At 33.9% G+C, this 22,961-nt stretch overlaps 1 protein-coding gene across 1 annotated transcript in view; it reads right to left on the bottom strand.

Annotated features, from left to right (window-relative positions):
* LRP1B (LDL receptor related protein 1B) overlaps window positions 1-22,961 on the bottom strand; it is a gene marked incomplete at its 3' end in the record, with an annotated part of 2,351,282 nt that overhangs the window by 72,692 nt on the left and 2,255,629 nt on the right. The window contains exons 104-107 of the mRNA XM_082630936.1: window positions 22,229-22,402; window positions 20,294-20,419; window positions 13,077-13,241; window positions 951-1,112 (exon numbers count right to left, since the gene is read on the bottom strand). Coding sequence (XP_082487062.1) covers window positions 951-1,112; window positions 13,077-13,241; window positions 20,294-20,419; window positions 22,229-22,402 — 627 coding nt within the window. The remainder of the gene's footprint in view (window positions 1-950; window positions 1,113-13,076; window positions 13,242-20,293; window positions 20,420-22,228; window positions 22,403-22,961) is intronic.

Raw genomic sequence — 22,961 nt, forward strand, 5'->3', positions numbered from 1 at the left:
ATAAAAATACTGAATCACTATGCTGTATACCTGGAACTAATATAATATTGTAGAGCAACTATACCTTAGGTTAAAACAAATGAGCAGGGAAATGAAGCTGTAGCTAGAAAGGGATGTGAGCACAAAGGAAAGTTTCTAAAGAAAGGACTAGGTAAAAAGAAAAACACGGATAAGGCAGAAGAAAGAGGGGACAGTTGTATGAGATGTGTCCATGAGTATCTAAGAGGGATATAATGTAGGAGTGGACAGTGTAGCATTAGACATCACATGGGTCCCTAGTCATAAGAAGGAAGACAGAGGATGTGGTGTAGGACAAAGTAATTTGAGGGATCTGGTGGTGGGAGCTTGTGGCAGTTTTCTTTAGACATCTTCTTTTTTTATTAATGAAATAGGAAGCAAGATCCAAAGCTGAGAATAAAGTTGGGGCACAGGTATTGGAGGTTTGGGGGGAAAGGAGAAGATGTGACACAGACATCTAGGAGGGTTAATGGATTAATGAAATACAGTGGAAACCATAGTAAGTGCCCATATGAGATTAGTGATAAAACCTCAAGTTAGACGAGTCTATTTTTTTTTTTTTCAGTTGCATTCAGCAGTGGGGTGCCAGTTCAGGACAGATGAAGAACTGGATTTAACCATGGCTATGGTTTTCTAGAAAAGTACAAGAGAGGGGAGAGGGAGCAAGATTGTTAAGGGTGTATACAAGGGAATGACTGCAGTGATGGACCGTGGAATCTAAGCTGGGAAAGGAAAAAACAGAATCTTTAAAATAAGAGATGGATGAAGAACAACGTAAAGAATTGTTAGATTTGGGGTGACAGGGGGTGGACTTGAAAAATAGGGCATGGCTGAAATTGAGGTAATGGAGTGTAGGTCTAGGTGATAAGATTACTTAATGTACAGCTCACAGCCTGCTGTCAGACTGTCTTGTGGGTGTTGCTTTCACTTACAGTACTGACATCTGTCTCCAGTGTGTTCAGGCTGGCAGTCGCAGTAAGGCTGGTTCCCAGCAGTAACACTGCAGGTCCCTCCATTTTGACAAAAATCCTCACAGACTGTCTTACCACAGTTTGGTCCAGTGAACCCTAGTGCACAGCTGCAGGTGGGTCTCCCTATTGGGAAAAAAAGGTAATGAAAAGGCAATTAGTTGACAAAATTGTTTACTTATATGGAATCTTCACTAGGTAAGAATCAAGAAGTCAGTATTTGGAGCAAAGTCTGTCCACTACTTAATCTGTGACTTTACACAGTAACATGACCTCTCTGTGTCTCAGCTTCCCCACGTTCCAACGAAGCCTGGGTTAGAAGATCGCTCAGGTTCACTTCAGGTAAAATAATCAGAGCTCATTTTATGAACAATTATACATGCATACATACATTTTATGCTTTAAAGTGCTTGTGTTATTCTTTGTGTTTCTGTTTTCATGTCCACTTTGCTTTTTAATTATTTTTGTTCTATTCATATGGTAATGCAGATTGTGCTGGCCATTAGAATATAAAATAGAGACAATCGGGCCTCCCTGGTGGCGCAGTGGTTGAGAGTCCGCCTGCCGATGCAGGGGATACGGGTTCGTGCCCCGGTCTGGGAGGATCCCATATGCCGCGGAGTGGCTGGGCCCGTGAGCCATGGCTGCTGAGCCTGCGCATCGGGAGCCTGTGCTCCGCAACGGGAGAGGCCACAACAGTGAGAGGCCCGCATACCGCAAAAAAAAAAAAAAAAAAAAAAAAAAAATAGAGACAATCATATTTCCCAGTGTTCAATCATCAGGTACCAATCACTGCTGTATCTACATAAAACATGAGCTTAGGCTTATTATAAATAAATATTTTAATAAGTTTAAAGTGGACATGTCATCTGTAATAAGATTTATGAATATTATTTTATTTTATATAAATATACATACTGCATTTAGTATATAAGCACTTACTGAATCCTATTTTATTTCATTTTATATTTTTATTCATGGTGAAGGACTGTACTTGTAGTCTAAAGATGATTTAAGAAATCTAATGTTAATAGCACACAATAGCAAATCTGACAGATCATCTATGGATATTTTATTTGTTCTGTGGGAACTAACATCACAATGAAAGGTGAATTATCCTTTAAGGTGTTTTGAATGTAACACAGTTAACTGTTATATCAAGAATGAGTCTCTCTAACTGCCTGGACTGTCAAGAACTGAGTGGAAAATGGAGTCTAGAATTAGCTCTTCAGGAGAAGTGAAGGAAAACAAAGCAAAATGAATGGCTACCATTTGTAATGAGGGCAGAATAAAGTTTAGAGGTTGTACAAATATAAACTAATAACATGAAAGGGAATAACAAAGAAATTCAGTTATTGATCTCAGTTAACTAGGACTCAGAAAATGTCATTTAGTTGTCTAGTATCAGAGAATATCCAACCATCTCCTCTCTCACCATTGTTGACATGCAACATAATTAGAATGGTCAGAAAAATGCATTAAGTGTAAGGCTTAAAACTTGAAGTGTAAAAGTGATAAAAGTTTTTTTTCTGTTGCCATAGATTCTACATTCTACTTTGAAGGACAATTCTATACATATATATTTTTGAAAAGCATTCTTAAGTGAATAAAACATCTCCAAATAAAATCCACCTGCATTTCCAAGAAAATGAATAAATTGAGCTCCACAATTTATTTATTTAGTTTACTTTGAAAGGTCTCCACACACTTACAAATGCTAGAAGCTATTGCTTCTCAAGGAAGAAAGTTATATACATTTTTACAGTGGGTATTATTGCTTTAAAACTTATTTATATGTGTTTTTAGTTTGGTGGCAGATAAATGCCTATTAATAGGTTAAGAAACAAGGTAAAATTTATACACATTAAAAGCTGTAATGTGTATAAAATAAGCTCATATTTTTTTATTGCCAGAAAACAGCTTTAAAACTTTTAACCAAGTATTTTCCTTATAAAAGTAGTGAGTTTTCTAGCTGTTGCTTACATACAGACAAATAGACACAAACGAGAATGATGGTAGAAGATGAAGAGGATAGATAATTGTTAGAACATAGTCACTAAGGAAAATGAAAGCCCTGAATAAAAGAAGTAATTCATCTACATCAATGAGAACCAGTGAACAACTTACAGAGAAATAGAACGTACAATCAGGAACACAAATTAACATGAGCTAAATGTGAAACAAACAGTATAGAAAGTATAAGGGGAAATCAAAATGCATTAGAACAATCAGAAAAAGTGCCATACAACGTACAACTTATACATTGTAGATATAAGTTTTTCTACCTTAATTTCTAGGTGTTTTTCTTTTTGTTTAAGAAACTAGGAGTAAAAAAAGTAAAATGATAGAAGTTTGAAAGAAATAAACCCAACCTGCTAAGGCACTTGAAAATTCCTCTGTTCCAGTCGCTCAGACAGAGGACACCATGCTTTCATCTCATCTACAGCTGTTTTGAAACTAGGGCAGAGTGACCAGGTTGTCCCCCAGCTAGAATATGCCTCTCATCATTTAGATTCCAGTTGAATTATTTTCAAAAAGCTCCTCTTTCTCTTCCTTTGAAGAGAAGATTTATTTTTGATAAGTATAAATCTTCATATTCAGGAGAATATTATGTAACTTGAAACAGTGTGGTGATACAGCAGATCTTTTGTTTGCTGATGGGAAATGAACCATCAGCTGCAGAATTTTAGAACGGGTTCCAGCTAATATTTTCAAGAATCGCTCTGGGTGCACCCTAACAAGTTGCACTGGATTCATTTTATAAAGATTTTTTAGGTAGCTGAATTTGATTTTGACATTTGAAAAGGAAACAGCACTGTTACAATGACTAAGGGATGGATTTATAGCAGTGATGCATCCAGGGAGCTGGGGAGTTGACAGCCTGTGAAGGTAGCTCAATCAGAAAGAGCGTCAATTGACCTGAGGAAGAAGGGGAAGGAGGGGTTTGCTGGCTATAGTTCCTATAGCATTCTTAGCTAAGACTTTAACAGCGTAGGTTATCAGACTGCCTGGATTCATAGACTATCTGTGCCAATTACTGGTGTGGGACCATGCGCAAATATCAGCTCTCTGTTCCTCATGTGTAAAAATGGGGATAATAATAATACCTACTTCATGGGGTTATTGTGTAGAATCACATAGAATAAATGAGAAACATTTCTAACTGTGCCAGGCACATAGAAAGCAATCGGTTACATTTTAGCTCTGAATATTATTGTTATTCCTATTGAGATTCACCACTTACAGGTATGACTTACTCTGTGACCCTGTCTACAAAGGCACTGTAACATTCTAGAAAAATCATTCTGAAAATTTTCTTAAATTACACACTTTATCTGCATTATTTATTTAAGATACAATTAAATTTGAATTTGTTTATGTGGCAGTGCTGGGATAGAACAGGTATTCCCCACAAACTTCATCTCAAACTCCAACATTTTTAAACTTTGAAGAATGGGTCCTTCTGTCTTCTTTATCTCCTAAATATGCTTAATTCTACACATTAAAAGAAAGAACACACACACACAACACCAACAAAAACAAACCTAATGGGCTTCCCTGGTGGTGCAGTGGTTGGGAGTCCACCTGCCAATGCAGGGGACACGGGTTCGTGCCCAGTCCGGGTAGATCCCACGTGCCGGGGAGCGGCTGGGCCCATGATCCATGGCCGCTGAGCCTGCGTGTCTGGAGCCTGTGCTCCACAATGGGAGAGGCCACAACAGTGAGAGGCCCGTATGCCACACACACACACAAAAAAACCCAACCAAACCTAATATTTGCCACATCTATCTACTTGTATAACTTCAAAATTTGGTACATTCTCAAGCTTTTTTCGAACGAAAGCTACACTTACTGCTTCCAATTCTACCAATACATGACAAAGTAAAATCCTCGATCATAAAGTCACATTCCAATCCTTCACTGGGTTTGTAGATTTTATTTTTTAATATACAAAATAATGGGTCAATCTGTTGCTTCTCTTTGTTCCCTCTGAAGACAGGCCAGATCTCTCAACATGTAAGTACTGCTCCTACAAATCAACTCTGATTCCCTGTTGGTAAGAAAGGATTAGGAATGGAGAAGTTAATGTTGGTGTTGTCTTTACTGTATATTTGTGTACTCTTGCAAAGCTTACCTCTAATCCCTTAATCCCTAAATCTACTGATTTCTCCTCAATCCTCCTCCTCCTCAAATTTTCTCCATAATTTTATATTTATTAATATATACACTTGAAAATTTTATCTGCACTTGGCTTCTAAGACACTAGCGTTGTTGAATTCCCTTTTTTCTCTGACTGCTCTTTTATAATTGTCTTTACGTTCTCTTTCTCTCTCTTTCTGGTGATATTATCCAATTTCATGGCTTCAGTAATGATCTCTCTATATGAATGTCTCGGTCTCGATTTTTTGACTCTGGGCTCATTCTCCTTCCTAAATTTCAGACCTTCATTTTCACTCCCTGTTTTACGTCCCTGTGTGGATATCTCTGGCTGTTCAACAGGTTCATCTACTCCTCCCATGACTCCCTAAGAGAGAAAATTCCTCTCATAAACATTGTCCTCAGTAGCACACACGCTTTCACTAGAATGAAGGCTCTCCCAGTGCCGTATTAAGTTCCACACTACACGTTAACAAAGTGCCTTGCTAGATGTATGCATATAATAAATGGAGGTTAATGTAGTTATATATTACTTCTGTTTATAGATAAATGGAAGCTTATCTCATATAAACTGTTGCAGCAAATTTTCGTACAACATAAATTAAAAATAAACTCTTGAATTTAACTAGGTAACCAGTAATAGCTGATGTCAAACATGGTAAGTACATAACTACAATCACTAACCATCTACAGTTAAGGATAAATATTAGTAATATCCGTTAGCACAACTGAAGATTATAATGCTCATAAGAAAAACTGGAAATGCCTTGGAAGCTCATAGAGTTCTCTAAACTTCATTGTTCTTGCATGGCCCTTATATACCAAAAACCACGGTCTCAGTAAAAATGGTTGATTCTAAAATATTTCATAAGAATATTTAATAGTAATTAAATAAATTTGGTACAAAGTTAAATTACTTGGGTTTTTTTTTTTTTTTTTTTTTTAATCAGGAAGACCTGAGAAAGAAACCTGGTTATATATTTATTAATTGTGTGGCTTTGGAAAACTTAGACATCCTCACTGGATCTCCTTCTGGATCTCATTCTGCAAAATGGTGATAGCAATGCCTGCCATGTGCTGGTAAAACACTTGTCTCAATGCCTGCCATATAGCAATTACTCAATAATTGTAGGTTTATTAGTAATAGTAGCATTGGCGTTATTATTACTCTTAGTATTGCTATTAAACAAATCCTCAATTTTGGTTGTTATTTAACCTTCACTGAGTACATTTGCCTTTGTTAAGAAACTCCATATGGAATCCTGATGCACATTTTTTTCCATTTTCATTCTTTTGAACAAAACATGCCTATAGGTAATCTATATATATCAGTTCAAAACAGTATATTTTAATATACATAACAGTGAAATATTTTCTTATTATATAAGTAATTATATGGATATCATAAAGATTTATCACTAGTCCCTGTTAAATGAGCATTGAATTTACGTGACGTGGTTACAATTTACATCTAGATAAACAAATCTTTAACTATATGTTATCTTTAGTTATATACTCACAGAAATTTCTCTGATATGGGCAGACAATACTGATGATTTTCAGTGATAATAGACAATGTCTTAGAGAACTGACTTTGACATAATCTATGTTCTCAGGTGTTGGTTTTCTTACTTAATCATGCTAGCTTACATCTAAAAAGTGCCACATAGAGTGTTTCAAATTAAATAAAATAATATAATTAAGGAAGTTACTAGAATCCTTGGCATTTGAATTGAGAATTCAATTATAGTAGTCACTATAATATGACAATAATTATGTTTGTAAAATTTTCAAAATGTTATAATTATTGAATTACTGCATACTTGCTAATAATTTTAGAGTAAAATTTGCTGGGTAGCTTTTAGTCAAGTAATATATCAATCAATATGTTTCTCAAAAGCATACATTTTCATTTGAATATTATTAAGGTGTATGTTGTTGGCATTTTTCAATAACTTGATTTAAAACTGTGTGTCTTTAAAAGCTAGATTTATTTAATAAACAGTTTTTAAGCTGATTATAAAAATACTACTCATCAGTTTGATTTAATTGATATTGTATGATTTTAGTAGGCAAAATAACCTCTCTGCTCAATATTGGAAAAATAAATTATAACTTTTTTCTATCTAAACACAACACCTGAAGATGTATGGTTTACTCAGTATTTTGTAGTAACTTTTAAGGGAAAAGAATCTGAAAAATAATATATATATATAACTGAATTACTTTTTTGTACACCTGAAACTAACATAACATTGTAAATTAATTATACTTCAATAAAAAAATAAAAAAATAAATTTAAGAAAAAAATGTGATTGACTGTGATGAAGGAATGCTAGGTAAAAGTAATTACATGTGAATTTCTTAGGAGACCATGACTATACTTATTATTTCTGAGTGGTAGATATCTGCTAGTGAACATTATTGATTGGTTCTCTTCTTAAGCTATTTATTTGAATTCATACTCATTTTTCTATGTGAGCCGCGCTGCTTACCTTGTTTAACTTGGTCTTGTGCTTGTAAATTTTTGTCCCTAGTTATAACATTTTATACCTAACTAGTTTTCTATGCATTCAGTCATTGTTTAGTTCAAATAGTCTGACACACACATTGAGTCTAAGTAATAAAAGCATCTAATTGACATTTAAAATGCAGGGCATATTTATACACATTTACATTGAATGTTCTTCTCTGAAAATGCTATCTAAAAGTTACATACATCTTTAGTCAAAACGTCTTTACTATTTGGACAAAAGTTACATTCTTGTTCCTTCTTACAGAATAAAATAATAAGCCAAGAGACAAATCATCATAGCATCATTCAGTTACTTACTGGATTGCAATCAGAAAGCCTGTCTCCTGACCTCTAACACCCAAGACACTCTCCTTGGTGAAATCTGTCTTAACTTCTGACTTAGATTCAAGTAATAAAAGTTTTGAATGCTTTAAAAAATTGCTAGTCTTTTTGATAAAGAGATTTGACATTCTACTTTTCCACTTAATATAATGTTTTCCTGGACTGAAAGTGAGTGCCCTTTTATACATAATTTTAGCAAGTTGGCTATAGCTGTTGGGTAGTCTTAAGTATTACAAAGATTACAGAGAACTATTCAGCAAAGCCTGACAAAGAAAATAAAGAACCGTGGGCTTTATCCAGCTTTCCTCCAGGTACTACTTAATATATTCTGACATGTTTCAAATTATAGGTCACAATCTATTTATACTTATGGAACGTTCATTTTTAGCCAACATTGTGGAAATGAGACTGAAACATTTTTGTCTTTTCTGTGAATACAAGTAAGCCAACTCAAGCCTTCTGACATTAGACTAGAGAGCTATAAGACTAAATAGTTCAGTACTGCTCTCACCATATGGTCCAAACGAACCAGTAACTATGACTCATGAAGCCAGCAGCACGGTTAGAGAGAATCTTACTTTCATTCTCTCATAGGTTTGTTATGAAGATTCAAGGGCCAAGAACAGTGCCTGGCACTTAGTAAGCAGTCTAATATATATTAATTATCGTGATCCTGACAATGATAATAAGTAGTGTTATTTTAATTTCTGATTCTAACAATAAAGCATGGTTGAACATTTAGAAAATACAGAAGTATAATGAAGGACCTATTACATATGCAATTTTTTCATACTGGGCTCATAGTATACAAGCAGGATTTTTCTTGTGCTTTTTAACTTTAAAATAAAATGTGAATATTTTTCTCTATTATTATATAGTTTACATTTATAGTTTTGTTTATTGTGTAACATTCATCTTTTAGATATGCTATATATTATATACTAACTACTTGAATTTAGGTTTTTATCTCCAATTCTATATCATGAACAATACTACATTGAACATTTTCACTTCTAAATATTTTACTTTTCATTATTATGTAAACTTTGGAATATATTTCTAAAAGTGACATTATTTAGTTAAAGGACATTGGAACTTTTTTGTTTGTTTTGTTTTTTGTTTAATTTTTGAATTTTATTTAAATTTTTTTATACAGCAGGTTATTAGTTATCCATTTCATACATATTAGTGTATACATGTCAATCCCAATCTCCCAATTCATCCCACCACCACCAGCCCCCTGCCGCTTTCCCCCCTTTGGGGTCCATATGTTTGTTCTCTACATGTGTGTCTATTTCTGCCCTGCAAATCTTGCTGAGTAATTCAAAACTGCTTGCTGCAAGGCTTGCACCATGAACATTTTCTTCTGGTACTGATTTAAGAATGCTGGTTTCACCTACGTCTGACTGGGCTCCTCCCTCTTTTCCCACTTTTCTCTGCTTTTATATATGTTTGTGTTCATATATGTGCATGTTCTGCCACTTGCTCCTTATGTTTTATGTTTTTTTTCCATTGATTTGTCAAAGCTACATATTCCTGTGTCGCTTAATTTTTAAACTATATGAACTATTTTATGTTTTCAATTTTATATTTTCAACTTATTCTCTTGGATTCTTAAAAAGCAAATAGGACCAAATACCCAGCTTTCACCACTTTCTAAATATAACCAATATCTATGCTAATGGAGCTAAGACATCAAGCTTAATTTAAATTAAAAACAGCCCTCATTTAAATATAAAGTGAAAGAAAAACAAAGAGGGACTGTTTAAATGTATGTTCACCCTTCATCAAGATATTAATTAGGTGACTGTGTACTTTACAGCCCAGATACATATGTGACTTGAGAGACATCAGTATATATGTTTCATCATCTGTTTCATGCTGTTTCAAAGGTGCCCCAAATTTCCTAGCTTAACTTGCCTTTGAGCAAACATTTTTAGGGCAGTCATATTTGATCATAATTCATGGCAGTCACATATACTACCATCATATTTGGGGCAGTGGCCTGGATAGAAAGATCTTGAATAAATGAGATAGAAAATTATCTCCATCTACTTGGCTATTATAAGGGCCCTTTCCATTGCAGTGAGAAGATTTTGATTTTTTTTTCTTTCCTCAAGGGAGCCCTCTTTCCTCTGGCTTCATTTCTGGGAATAAAATCTTTCACTGCCAAAATACACAGATGTGGTGACAGAGGGCAACACAAAGAGAGCTTCTGCTGTCTTCTTGTTGAATTCATTTAAATACGTCAATACAAATGAATTGCCTACTATAAAAAACTGCACCATCATCTCTTCACCTAGCCATTTTTACATATATTCAAACTTCCCAAATTAGAATTGCCTTCCAAACTTTGAGTGGGAGTATTTAAGAATATTTCCCCAAATTTACAAAATTTCTTGCTCCATTCCTCTAAATCAATTATGTAGAAAACCCTGATTCATTTTGATAGAAACATTAAAAGTCTAAATAACAGACCTATAAGAGTATGGAAAATACCACACAGAATGAACATATCTTAGAGAATAAATATTCATAAAAGTGAAGATTAATTGTACATATAATTACATAAATATCCATTTTATCTGTGATGAAAAAATAATTCCACAAATTATACTCTATTTTCTATATAAAATGACTGAATAATTCAATGCTTTATTCTATTTTGCATTGCTTTGCCAATGCAAACTTTATCTTAAATGTATCCTCCTATGGAGCAGGTAACAGAAATTAACTACATGGATCCTTGTTGATATAATCAATGTCAAGCTGTTTCATTTTGTAGTACCTTCTTATATGGATACAGCTCATATACCTAGTTTTTAGTTTTCTTTATTACAAAAAACCATAAGGAATGAGGAAAAATTCATTCCTACATGTAAAATTTTAATTACGCCTCTCAGATGTGTGCCTTTAATTAACTGGTGACATTTCCTTTGTTCAATTATTATAGTTCTATACAACTGTCACAAACTTATAAAGTTTAATTAAGGCTGCCCCAAACCCTAGTTATATAGTGTCCACATAGGAGTTTGCCAAAGGCTTAACTGTAAGTAAACCAACAATGAATAAATCTATGAGTTGCCCACTGGGATTTGTTTCACAAATTAACATTTGTGTGGAGATAATGAGGTTCTACAGTCTATAATACCAAACAATGTTTTATAAAACCACATTTTTAAAAGTGAAAAATGCTTTGTAAATGACTTAATTAGCTATTATATTATTATTAATAATTAGATGCTATAAGACAATAAACTACATGGCTATATCTCAAGTTGAATTCATATGGAACTCATTTATATTACTAATTTGAAATATAATTTTTTCTGAACATATTTTCTATGTAAATCAAGCTCTAATACTCTGGGTGCATAGATAAAGTTGATATATTATGGATTTTAAGAATGCAGCAAGGTCTGGACAAATGACTTGAATGAAACATCAAAAGTTGTGCTGTATTTATATATATTTCAGGATCCATTAACAAGATACCAAATTCAATGTTTCACAGAGATTTGTCCCTGTACACTGATTGCAGGTTGAATAGGTAGCCATAGTTTGGAGTACCAAACTCTTTATCTAGCTGGCTTAAATATTTCCAAAGGTAAATATAATAAACTCATCTGGTCACAACCCAAAGATTTTTTTTATCTTAATGAGAAAATTAAGTTAACAATTAAATAATAAAACTCTAAACAACTCATTTGCATAAGAGAAGCTTCTTCCCTAAAGCTAAGTGGTATGTGTGTTGCTAAAATATAATTACAGGTCACACCCTTTTACTGTACATTCAATGGATTCTCATTTGCATATTCAATGAAGTTCTCAGTACTACAGTTTTTCCCACAGCAATAGAATATACTTTATGGACTAGCTCCCCCTCAGGCAGAATGAATATATGTAGTAAGACTCCTAGTCCCTTTTTTAGTTCAATCAACCTGCTGAATATTTTTTCAAAATTCTATTGAGTAGTTACAATGATCTTAATTATCAATTAATCATAAGTCCAAAACATTTATAGGTATAAAACTATCAAACTATCAAAGAAATAGTATTGCTTTTACTCTTAGAATGCAAATCAGAAAACAGCTTGCTTCTCCTGAACTCCATTGAAAATGCTTCTTCATGTGGCTCTTTCAGTTAGCATTATGCTAAATACTTCAAAGAATAGCTTAAGCAATAGAAGCAGTGAGAAATCCCAGTAAGAAAGAAATTTACCATATAGGGGATGTGAAGATCATATGGATTGCTTTTCCATCTGACTACCTAAATCCGCAGTTATCGTAGGAGAATTAAATGTACATAGATTTCACTCTAATAGTTGCATAATCTTCTTTGCACTAATACTGGAATTTGCAAATTATGTTTCTATTATGTATTATGGTTAATTTTTTTCCAGTGGGAGCATATTTTAAATTTAATAGAAGTCAGTAGGAAAATATGTTTTAGTATTCACTTATGTGCTATAGAAAACACTTTTTGTGAGCATATAGCATAAATTAGTAAGAATCTCAAGTATATCCTAATATGTAGTAAACTGATGTTTTCAAAGCAATATGTTTTGAATATACTACATTGCAATGACAACAGAGTAGTTGTGATTTTAGATGGAAATTATGAGGCTCTAAGATGAACTGATATAGTATGCATATATTTAAAATAAATCAAAATTTTAATAACATGAGTTTTAGCATTAGGCAAACTTCAATTAAAAAAAAAAAACAAGCGATTTTGGAGTCAAATAGATAAGGCTTGTAAAACTGATTTTGCCTCATCATTTTAAGCCAGAGTCAGAATATCTATAAGCACTGAGCCCTGTCAATGGTACACACTTAACACAAGATAATGATCATTATTATTGTTAATTTTTCTGACTTGGACTTCGATTGATATACTCAATTTAGAAAAAATGTCACTGATTACGTTGAATTAATTATTAGATTTAATCTTTGTTAATGTATTTGTTCAGACAACAGGAATTATATTCATAGCATTAAGTATTTTCTGTAGATTTTTCACATATAAGGAAAATTACAGATGATTTGAATATACAATGCCACTCAATTATTTACCTAGAGCTGATGGCACGCAAGTTCCTCCATTTTGACAGTAGTTGCTACAGTGGTTGATTTCACATCTCTCTCCTGAATAACTAGGCCAACAGTGACACCTCAAATCACCTTTCTCATTTAAAATGCATCTTCCTCCATTTTCACAAGTCAGTTTGCATGAATCATCTGGTTATAAGAAGAAATGTACAAATTAGCATGCCATTCAGTAGGTGGTAGAATAAGAAAAATTCAACTAAAGAAAAATTAACTACTAAGATTCACTTTTTTCCATAAAATTCCAAAAATAAATACCCCTAATATAAAAGTAGAAGAAACAAAATACTATCAGAAAATAGAGAAATAGATTTCAACCATTGTTGAATGGTGAACACAAGTATTGAACTAACTTTTATTCTTTTTTAGGCTTAAAGCATTGTTTACCATTTCTTATATCTGTTAAAACATTAAACAATAAAACCAACTGAAACTTTCTAAAAATAAAATATTTTCCAACCAGTATGGGTTTTTTCATGATACGGGCAAACATGGCCTAGTTTTTAGAAGTGTTTGATATTAAACCAAACCGAAATATGTAAGATAAATATATATACAGTCCCCTACATATGAACCTTCAAGTTGTGAACTTTCAAAGATGCCCATGTGTGTTTGCATGTCCAATCACGTAAGTTAGTTTACGTGTCTGGTGTACTTTGTCACGTGCCTGTATCCTCTACAAGTGGTTGTGCTTTTGTGTACTTTACTGTACAGTATTGTATAGAGTACAGTAGTACAGTATCTTTATTTCAAGCCCAGGATGTCCGGAAGCAAGCGTAAAAGCAGCGGTGATGTAGCTGGTACCGAACGTCAGGGGTGAGTGAAATTGCACCTTGCCCTCTATCTCCTATTGCTGAAGATCCTTCAGCTCTACCCTCTCCCACCTCCTCTCCCTACTCCAGTCAGTAACTCTTCTTGCCTGTTCACTCGATGCCAGCTGTTATACCGTACTACTATACTTTTCAAGGTACTGTACTGTAAGATTAAAAACGTTTTCTCTATTTTTTGTGTTTGTTTTTTATGTATTATTTGTGTGAAAACTATTATAAACCTATTTCAGTACGGTACTATATAGCTGATTGTGTTAGTTGGGCACCTAGGCTAACTTTGTTTTACTTACAAACAAATTGGACTTACGAACATGCTCTCTGAATGGAACTCATTCGCATGTAGGGAGTATATATATAGTATGTATAGTGCATATATATAGTATAGTGTGCATATACAAAAACATATATACATATAATTTTTAGTATAGGGAAACATTTAAATGAAAAGATATTCTTTGATGTACATCCTTATCAACTATATATTAACACACAAAACTAAAAATTATTTAGATTTGATACAAGATGGTGATAAAACAGTGTCAGAAGCATTTTTTTCCATATATAAAATAATTAGGCACAATCTGCCTATATAATACATTTTGGCTGAGAGAAAGAAAGGATGGTCATTCCTTGGGGTCACAAAATCATTTTTAAAAATATGATGAGTCCAATTTATGATAAAGATTAGTTTGGAATCATTTTCCACATTATTTTTCTGTATGTGTAGACATAGCCTTGCTCCATTAGAAATACTGCTCTACATAGAGCAGGACATAATGTCCAATGGAACAAAGACAACTGACAATATTTTGAGAAGCATTCTATTCAAAAAATACTTTTTTCTAAAGTCATGCTTACTTTATATGAAAGATAAAATCAAAACAGCCTATATTCTTCACTCAAGATGCATTGGCACAGACATAACAGAAGCTTGAATAATTATCACTGCAATAATCACAAAAACATCTTAAAGAGTCTCAGTGACTTCAAATGACACCATAATTCAAGTATCATAACCACTGTCATAAACAGAGACTATCTATCAGCAGTGTCAGACAAATTTCGAGATTTTCGGCATTGGAAAGCAGTTTCCAATACTTTGTCATGTAGGGAGGCTTCAGGTTGGCATTACTAAAGTCTGCATTTGTAATATGAAGGACTCTCTTATGAGGCACTATATACACAGAGTATAAAGAAAATGACAGTTGATGTAGTGAGACCTGTTTTTAAGTCCTAGTTCTGCCCCTTACTAGGCATACAAATTAACCTATCTGAGCCTTAGTTATTTCTACTTTAAGATAGCCTTAAGGACAAGTGTGCAACTTAACTCATAGGTTTGTTGTGAATATTAAATTAAATAAGAAACTGGAAAGTAAAAGTTAAAATTATAAAACTTTGTAAATTTTTAAGTATATAAGTATATACCATACACATACACACAAATGAGAATTTGAGTTCTAGCCATACTAGAATAGTATGAGGATGAAGACCTGCGATCTGGGTCTACAAGGTGTATTGTTAAATTTCAACAGGAAATTGAGGAACTTTCTAGGTAAATTACCCAGTAACATTCTTATTCAGAATTTTGTATTGAGTGCCCAAAAGACGCACTGAGAATACAGCTCACATGGAGTGGCATCTATGAATACCAGAAGGTGAGCATTGTTGAAACTGAATGAAAGTTACTGTGACTGGATCTGGATTACAGAGTGTGAAGGCAGGAACTGAAAGAGAGAAGTGAATTTAAAGAGATAAGCAGAGTGTCATAGGAGATCCTTGGATGTTGGACTTTGCCCCCATAGCAATGTTAGGTCTTTGAAAAGTCTAAAAAGTCCAAGAATGACTGTACTGGTAGGGGTTAAACTGAAAGCAGGGGGACTATTAGGACTCTGTTTAAATTGTCCAGGCTAGATATGATGATGGCCTAAAATAGAGTAATGTGGGATAGATAACGTAGACGTATTCTAAAGGTAACTAGAAGACAAAAATCACATCAGAGGGAAAGGAAAAACCAAGGATAATTCTTCAGTTTCTAACACGAGGCCAATAGGACCTCAAGGTTTGTTTTATCTTTGAACATATTAAATTGGAGATACCTATATAAATGCAAGTGGGAATCTCTAGCAAAGAGTTGAATATAGAGGTCACGTTCTTAAGAAAGATCTCTAGTGAAACATGCTTGCTCAGTTTAAAATTTACCAAAACATTTCTAACTCATTCAGCATGAAATATCCTAACTGGAGTTGTGAATGTGAACAATGAAGATAAATATTTAAGGTATTATGATCACAGTTAGGATTGTTATGGGAGGGCTCATTTTCACCTATAGATGTTCTGTGTAAAAATACATAGATATTCAAAATCTCTACATGTTAGGACAGGTGCTTTTCTATAATGTGCCTCATTAGGCACCAGAAATTTAAACAATATAACACTGCCTGATGAAATGGAAGTAGAGTTACATTCTTTCAAAACCTAACTGTAATAGTTCTATAATGAAAAAGGAAGCTGCAATTGTCAATAACTAAATCACCCCCAGAAGCCAAGCTCCAGCAATTATAATCAACTATAGGGAAGAGCAGGTGAATAGTTCTCCAAGAATGCATAACATTTGAATTCAAATTTCTTACATGAAGATTAAAAATACTCAGAGTGCTCATCATTTAACAATAGCAGCTAGAGAAAGGCAAGTCATTATAAAGAGCTGAAAAAGTTGGCTATATCAAATGTTAATGTCAGGAAAAAATTAATTGGCTTTTATCTTCACCAATCAATAATTCTAAAATCCTCGGGGTTTCCCTGGTGGCGCAGTGGTTGAGAGTCTGCCTGCTAATGCGGGGGACGCGGGTTCGAGCCCTGCTCTGGGAGGATCCCACATGCTGCGGAACAGCTGAGCCCGTGAGCCACAGCTGCTAAGCCTGCGCGTCTGGAGCCTGTGCTGCGCAGCAGGAGAGGCCGCGATAGTGAGAGGCCCGCGCACTGCGATGAAGAGTGGCCCCTGCTTGCCACAACTAGAGAAAGCCCTCGTATAGAAACGAAGACCCAACGCAGCCAAAAATAAATAAATAAATAAATAAATAAATAAATTTAAAAAATAATAATAATTCTAAAATCCACTTAATCATATTCCTACCTGAAGTGGTCCAAGCCATCCATTACCAAGGCTCATATATAGAGGCCAGTGTGAATACTTTTTAACACTCAGATTATTTAAAATATAAGATTTTCTTTTAAATCATAAAATAAACATTGAGGAGGTTTCTGTAACCCTGCCTTTCAAGCAGGATTGAAATAGTAAAACTAAAATTTCTAAAAAAGTTTTAGATCTTTGTATATTTAGACAAAATGCTTCCTCATTTAAAACATAAAACTATACAATTTGGAAATAGCTTCATTTTCTTGCTTACTTCATGACAGATTTATTTTAGAGCGCTGTGTGTCTACTTTTTGCAAGGCATTATTCTAGGCACTTTCTGTGTGTTATTTCTAGTATTTCCAATGACTCTGGACATGGGTCTTTGGGTGACTTGGAGACACTGGAGTGTATTATGTGATGATTAAGAGTGTGGAATGCCTAGGTCCACCTTAGAGTACCACCATTATTAAGTATTGTTAGACAGTCAATTGAGCCTCTCCATACTTCAATTTTTTATGTGTAACAATAGGGGCAATGACAGTATAATATCATTGGAGTTTTGTGAGGATTAAATGAAATTTACATATATATATATATATATATATATATATATATATATATATATATATATAACATACTTAAAATATGCCTTGCTCTTAAGCCTTCAAGGTATTTATTGTTATTACTAGCAGTAGTAGTAGTATTTATTGTTAATCCAATTTTACACAAAAGGAACTGAGACTGAGGGAGTACAGGGCCAAACATATTAGTTAAGTGATTGATCTTGGCTTAATCCAAAGCACCACCTCAGCTCTACTCCAGACCATGTTCTTCCTGTATATTTGTTGATTTTGTATTATTGAAGAAATTATTTGCATTAAGCAAAGAGGAAAAAGGGGGGTTATGTAGAAGAGACAGTCTTATTTACTTATAATAGAAAAACAACAAAAGCTGTCTGCAACTTGACCATAAGAAAAAAAAAACACTTATAATATCTGAACCAGTGTAAAAGTCACACTGGTAGCATAAACTGTGTACTTCTGTGCAGAATACTCCTCTCTTTCCCAGGGGTCTCTCCCACCCAAACAATAGTGTAAGTAGACATGGCACATAGGAGGTATCTGTGAGAGCACTGCTTATGGGTATATGTGGAACTAGTGAAAATGAGGCACATCTTCCACAAGGAAGGAGTTGCTGATGTTTTTAAGAATCTGTTTCTGAGATGTTAAGTAAAGAATCTGTGACTGTGTCAGAGCAGTGAGTGAAAAATGTACCTGATAATGTTTGAAAATGTTCATTTAATTCTCTTATTCTACCATCACAATTGAGATCATGGCAACTCTAGTTGGGAGAACTGGTAGAGGAAGGGTGCATCCTAGTAAACAGTGACAGCATCCCTTTTCAATGACTGGCACTAAAGTACCCATCCAAAATACCAATCATGATTCATATTTAGCTCTCCATTAAGAATGTTCCAACTGCCACCCACAACAGCACTTTGCACATCCTACACACTAACTGAAATAAATGACTCATTTTCTTTACACTCCATGCTGTCATGATTTTTCAGACAGTTTCCTCTGTCTCAGTGTCCTCCTCCTTCATTCCTACTTAATCTAAGTATAATCTATCTTTGCAGAACTTGTTCTAATGTCATGTTCTATAGGAAATTCTAATCAATTCTCTAACTAGATAATCATCTAATTCCTCAAAATAGTATAAAGTCTGTCTCTTTTGTGGCTAATATCACTATTCACATGAGTATTTATTGGTGTTTGTGTCATTCATCATTTCAACCTCTTCAGCTTCGCATATCAAATGCTTAAAAATATATATTAAATGAAAGAGCTGTGACAGTTTTAGACACTGAGTGCCTTAGGAAAGGCAAAAGTCTTCAGCTGGCATAATCCCCAGCAGAGAACAATGAGACAATGATATGGTAGTAGAAATGCTGACTGAGGGCAAAGACACTGTGTTCACATGAGGAGTTCATTTAAACAAAGAAATACAACCAGTAGGATGCCCTGCTATGAAGAGATCCTAAGTGTGTATCTCATTGGAAAAAATGTTTGCTGTGACCCTCAAGTGATTTTTGGAGCACTGCATTTTTGTCTGTGACATAAAATTAATGTGTTGATTTTCTTTTCTCTTAGTAGCATTTTCTCCCATTATGGCTAATGTCTTGAATATGAGGAAACTTATTGAAAGTCTGCCTGGATATCCAAGGGTAATTCTTCAGTTTCTAACATGAGGCCAACAGGACCTGAAGTGTTGTTTTATCTTTGAACATATTAAATTGGAGATACCTATATAAATGCAAGTGGGAATCTCTAGCAAAGAGTTGAATATAGAGGCCACGTTCTCAAGAAAGATCTCTAGTGAAACATGCTTGCTCAGTTTAAAATTTACCAAAACATTTCTAACTCATTCAGCATGAAATATCCTAACTGGAGTTGTGAATGTGAACAATGAAGATATCTTTCCCTTTCCCATCACACTATTTTCAGTTTTGATATTTTTCATTTGATTTTTTCTGTTTTGCTATTTAATACATATGCGCATATGAAATAATGTTTCAAGTTTTTAAATGTTTGCTCCAACCTCTAGCTTCTAAAATATAAACTTCTTGCATGAAGATATATTTTCAGTTTTGTTTCTAACTTAGTCCTTTGTTTCTAAATTAGTGTTTATGCTTTGCTCACAAGCCCTCAAAATATTTAGTAGTAGTAGTAGTAGTAGTAGTATTTACTGTTAATTAAATTTTACACAGAGGAAATTAAGATTTATTTTCTAAATTAATCATCAGTTTCTAAATTAGTGTTGGCACACAAAACATATATAAAGTTGCTAAATGAATAAATGGATTTGGGAGTTGGGTTTAAACTAATAGCAGAATGGCACCCTCAGAAATATCATTATCTTTACTGATACAGGAGCTACATAAACAGGTCTCTTGATTCTGTTGTGACTTCAAAGTTCTTAATCTAGTCTTCGATGCACAGTAAGTGCTCAATGCAGCTTTGTGAACAAATGTAGAAAGAATTGATGGGAAGTCATCATCAGAGAAAAGAATAGTTTACACAGGCATTCAAGAACCAGTGATATCATGGAAATGATATCAGTGATGACTGAGTAGCTATCACTGCTCAGTTTCAGTAGTTGTGAACATTTACTGTACACAGTAATTCATTATTTACAGAATAATGAAGTTTACCTACCTAACAGGCTGTCATCATTGCAGGTGCCATTAATCAAATATTTTCCTTCTGGGCACACACAGGTGGCCCCAGAAGGATTCAGCAAACAGAGGAATTCACATGCTAGATCCGAGCATGGATTGGGTACTGATCAAAACAAAACAAAAGAAAAAAGAAACACATAACTATAAATACAATAGGTTTCAAAAATATAAAATTCAATAAGGTGAAATGATGAATTAGCAATGTTGAAAAGAAATAACATCAAATTTTTACTGGGAATATCTTATTTCAATTTTCCAATTCTCCTTTATAGATGAAAAGAAATTACTACCCAACATTCAACATTAATAGAAACTTTACCCTACTTTACATTTCCCAAGAGGGAGAAGAAATTAATCAAGCACATACTTTGTCACTTTTCCTTTGGCAAATTTAGGTAGTTTCAAAACTGGTTTAACAGACAGAAACAGTTCCCCCTGGTATTTACAAAGGCTTAAAATCCATATGTAGTTGTCTGTCAGAACACAAACACAACATGACTTTTTTCCCCTCAAAAAACATGTTTAATATGGTGTCCTTTCCATCAGAAAGGAGTTTGTGTGCATGGATACACATTTATTTTTGTCTATACTTCTATCCAATCGGTATCCTCTACAGCCACAGCTGCTGTGTGGCTTTCCATGCAGGATCTGTCATAAGAATGAAACAGAAATGGTATCTAGGTAGTGAAATGGTGACTATGAAAGTGGCTTTCATTCTGTAAGAACCAGTAATCAAACACCTATTATACTTAGGGCAGATTTTATTTATTTATTTTTTATGAAGGTGGAGATATTTGACTATGAATATGAATCAAACAGAACTAGAGGATGAGAGAGAATGTCCTCATATTAACCTTGGAACCATATGTGTCAGATCGTTAGCAAAGAGTAGCAAAACACTGAATAGAATTTCAGGAAGGTTTTAGGGGAATATATGTTGTTTTAATCTGTTTCCAAAACTGATTTGGTAAATATCAGTTGTTACCTTTCCAGACCATCATACCAAATGAGGTTAAATCCCTTTTTTTTTTTTTTTGCAGTATGCAGGCCTCTCACTGTTGTGGCCTCTCCCATTGCGGAGCACAGGCTCCGGACACGCAGGCCCAGCAGCCATGGCTCATGGGCCCAGCCGCTCCGCGGCATGTGGGATCCACACGGACCGGGGCACAAATCCGTGTCCCCTGCATCGGCAGGAGGACTCTCAACCACTGCGCCACCAGGGAAGCCCAATCCCTTTTTATTTGCCATAAAGAATAATTATAAGTAAATCTGAAACAGTTTTTTGAAGGGTGAACTCATACATAAATACAGATCACTAGAATTTCAGCCACATTTTATTCCTTTGTTCTTCGATATTTTTTATGGCTGTGTTTGAAACAGATCTTTCAAAATAACTATGTCAACTATTTACCTATTTTTTTCTAGGAGAGAAAGTAACAATAAAAGTCATAAACCATGAGAGAAAATACAACCTTTGGGAACAGTTCTCCTCAGATATCTTTAAAGATGAAATGTTAAAGCTATGATTTTTACTTGGTTATCAGTGAGTGAAAAAGGCTAATGACAAATTTCCTTACTTGCGTGGTTTATCTATCGACCCACAAAGTTTTATTAAGAATTTAGAAAAACACAAAATAAGAGACAAATTTTTATAACAAAGTTAATTCTAATTCTAAGAAAATACAAACAAATCCTGAAATTTTCATACCTGTTTTAGCAAAAATAGCAACTATTGCATTATTTATTTCTTGTCTTTGGTAATTTGAAAAGTCTGGTGATATCAAAATTAAAATGACTTAACTTATTGGGGTTAAGCCATGAATAGAGTTAAGAATTTAAAGATACTTTATTTTGAGAGTCATAAGAAAGAAACTTTGCCAATATAGACAATAGTATAAAATATTATACTTACAGTCTAGTTGTTTATAGCGATGAGAAATCAAAACACCTTTTGTTTTATCAACATCTAAAGCTAGGTACTCTACCGAACCATGGCCAAATTTTTGTACTCGAAATACACCATTTTTAGGTCCTGCTCCATATATATAATCTTCGAAGACATCAATCCTGTATGGATGTAACAAGCCTAGAATTTTTTAAAAATGGAGTTGTAAGGGTTGCAATATAAATACTCAGACTTAAGAAAACTAAGTTTATCCAAGATCATGTAGAAAATCTTATTCCTGTTCATAAAAAACCTCTCAGAATTAGAATGTTTTTAATATTAGCTGTAACATTGTTAGGATTAATTTATTAGCAGTAGAAATATGCGAGATATTAAACTTGTCACTCAGAACATAAAAAACACTTCCATCATCACGTTAATCATCATCACCATCACAAAGCATTGGCTGGGGGACTTATTATACACAGTAATATTTTCTGCTGTACAGTTTGCAAACAACAACAACAAAAAGCCTACAGGCCAATGTTATCCATTGCTCAAAACCAGGAATTTACAAAATTATCATTTTGTGTTCTGTATAAAATTAATGGTCAAATTAGATTACCTGAATGACAATTTTATCAATCAATCATGAACTGATTTTAAAGAGTAAAATCCTCCTCCAAAATTTGGCATTACTATTATTTGTTTTAGAAATAGGGTTAAGAAAACAAATTGGCAAATGGTAATCATACATATG

The sequence above is a fragment of the Mesoplodon mirus genome, assembly GCF_964341445.2.
Source record: "Mesoplodon mirus genome assembly, chromosome: 8".
Classification (NCBI taxonomy): Eukaryota; Metazoa; Chordata; class Mammalia; order Artiodactyla; family Ziphiidae; genus Mesoplodon; species Mesoplodon mirus.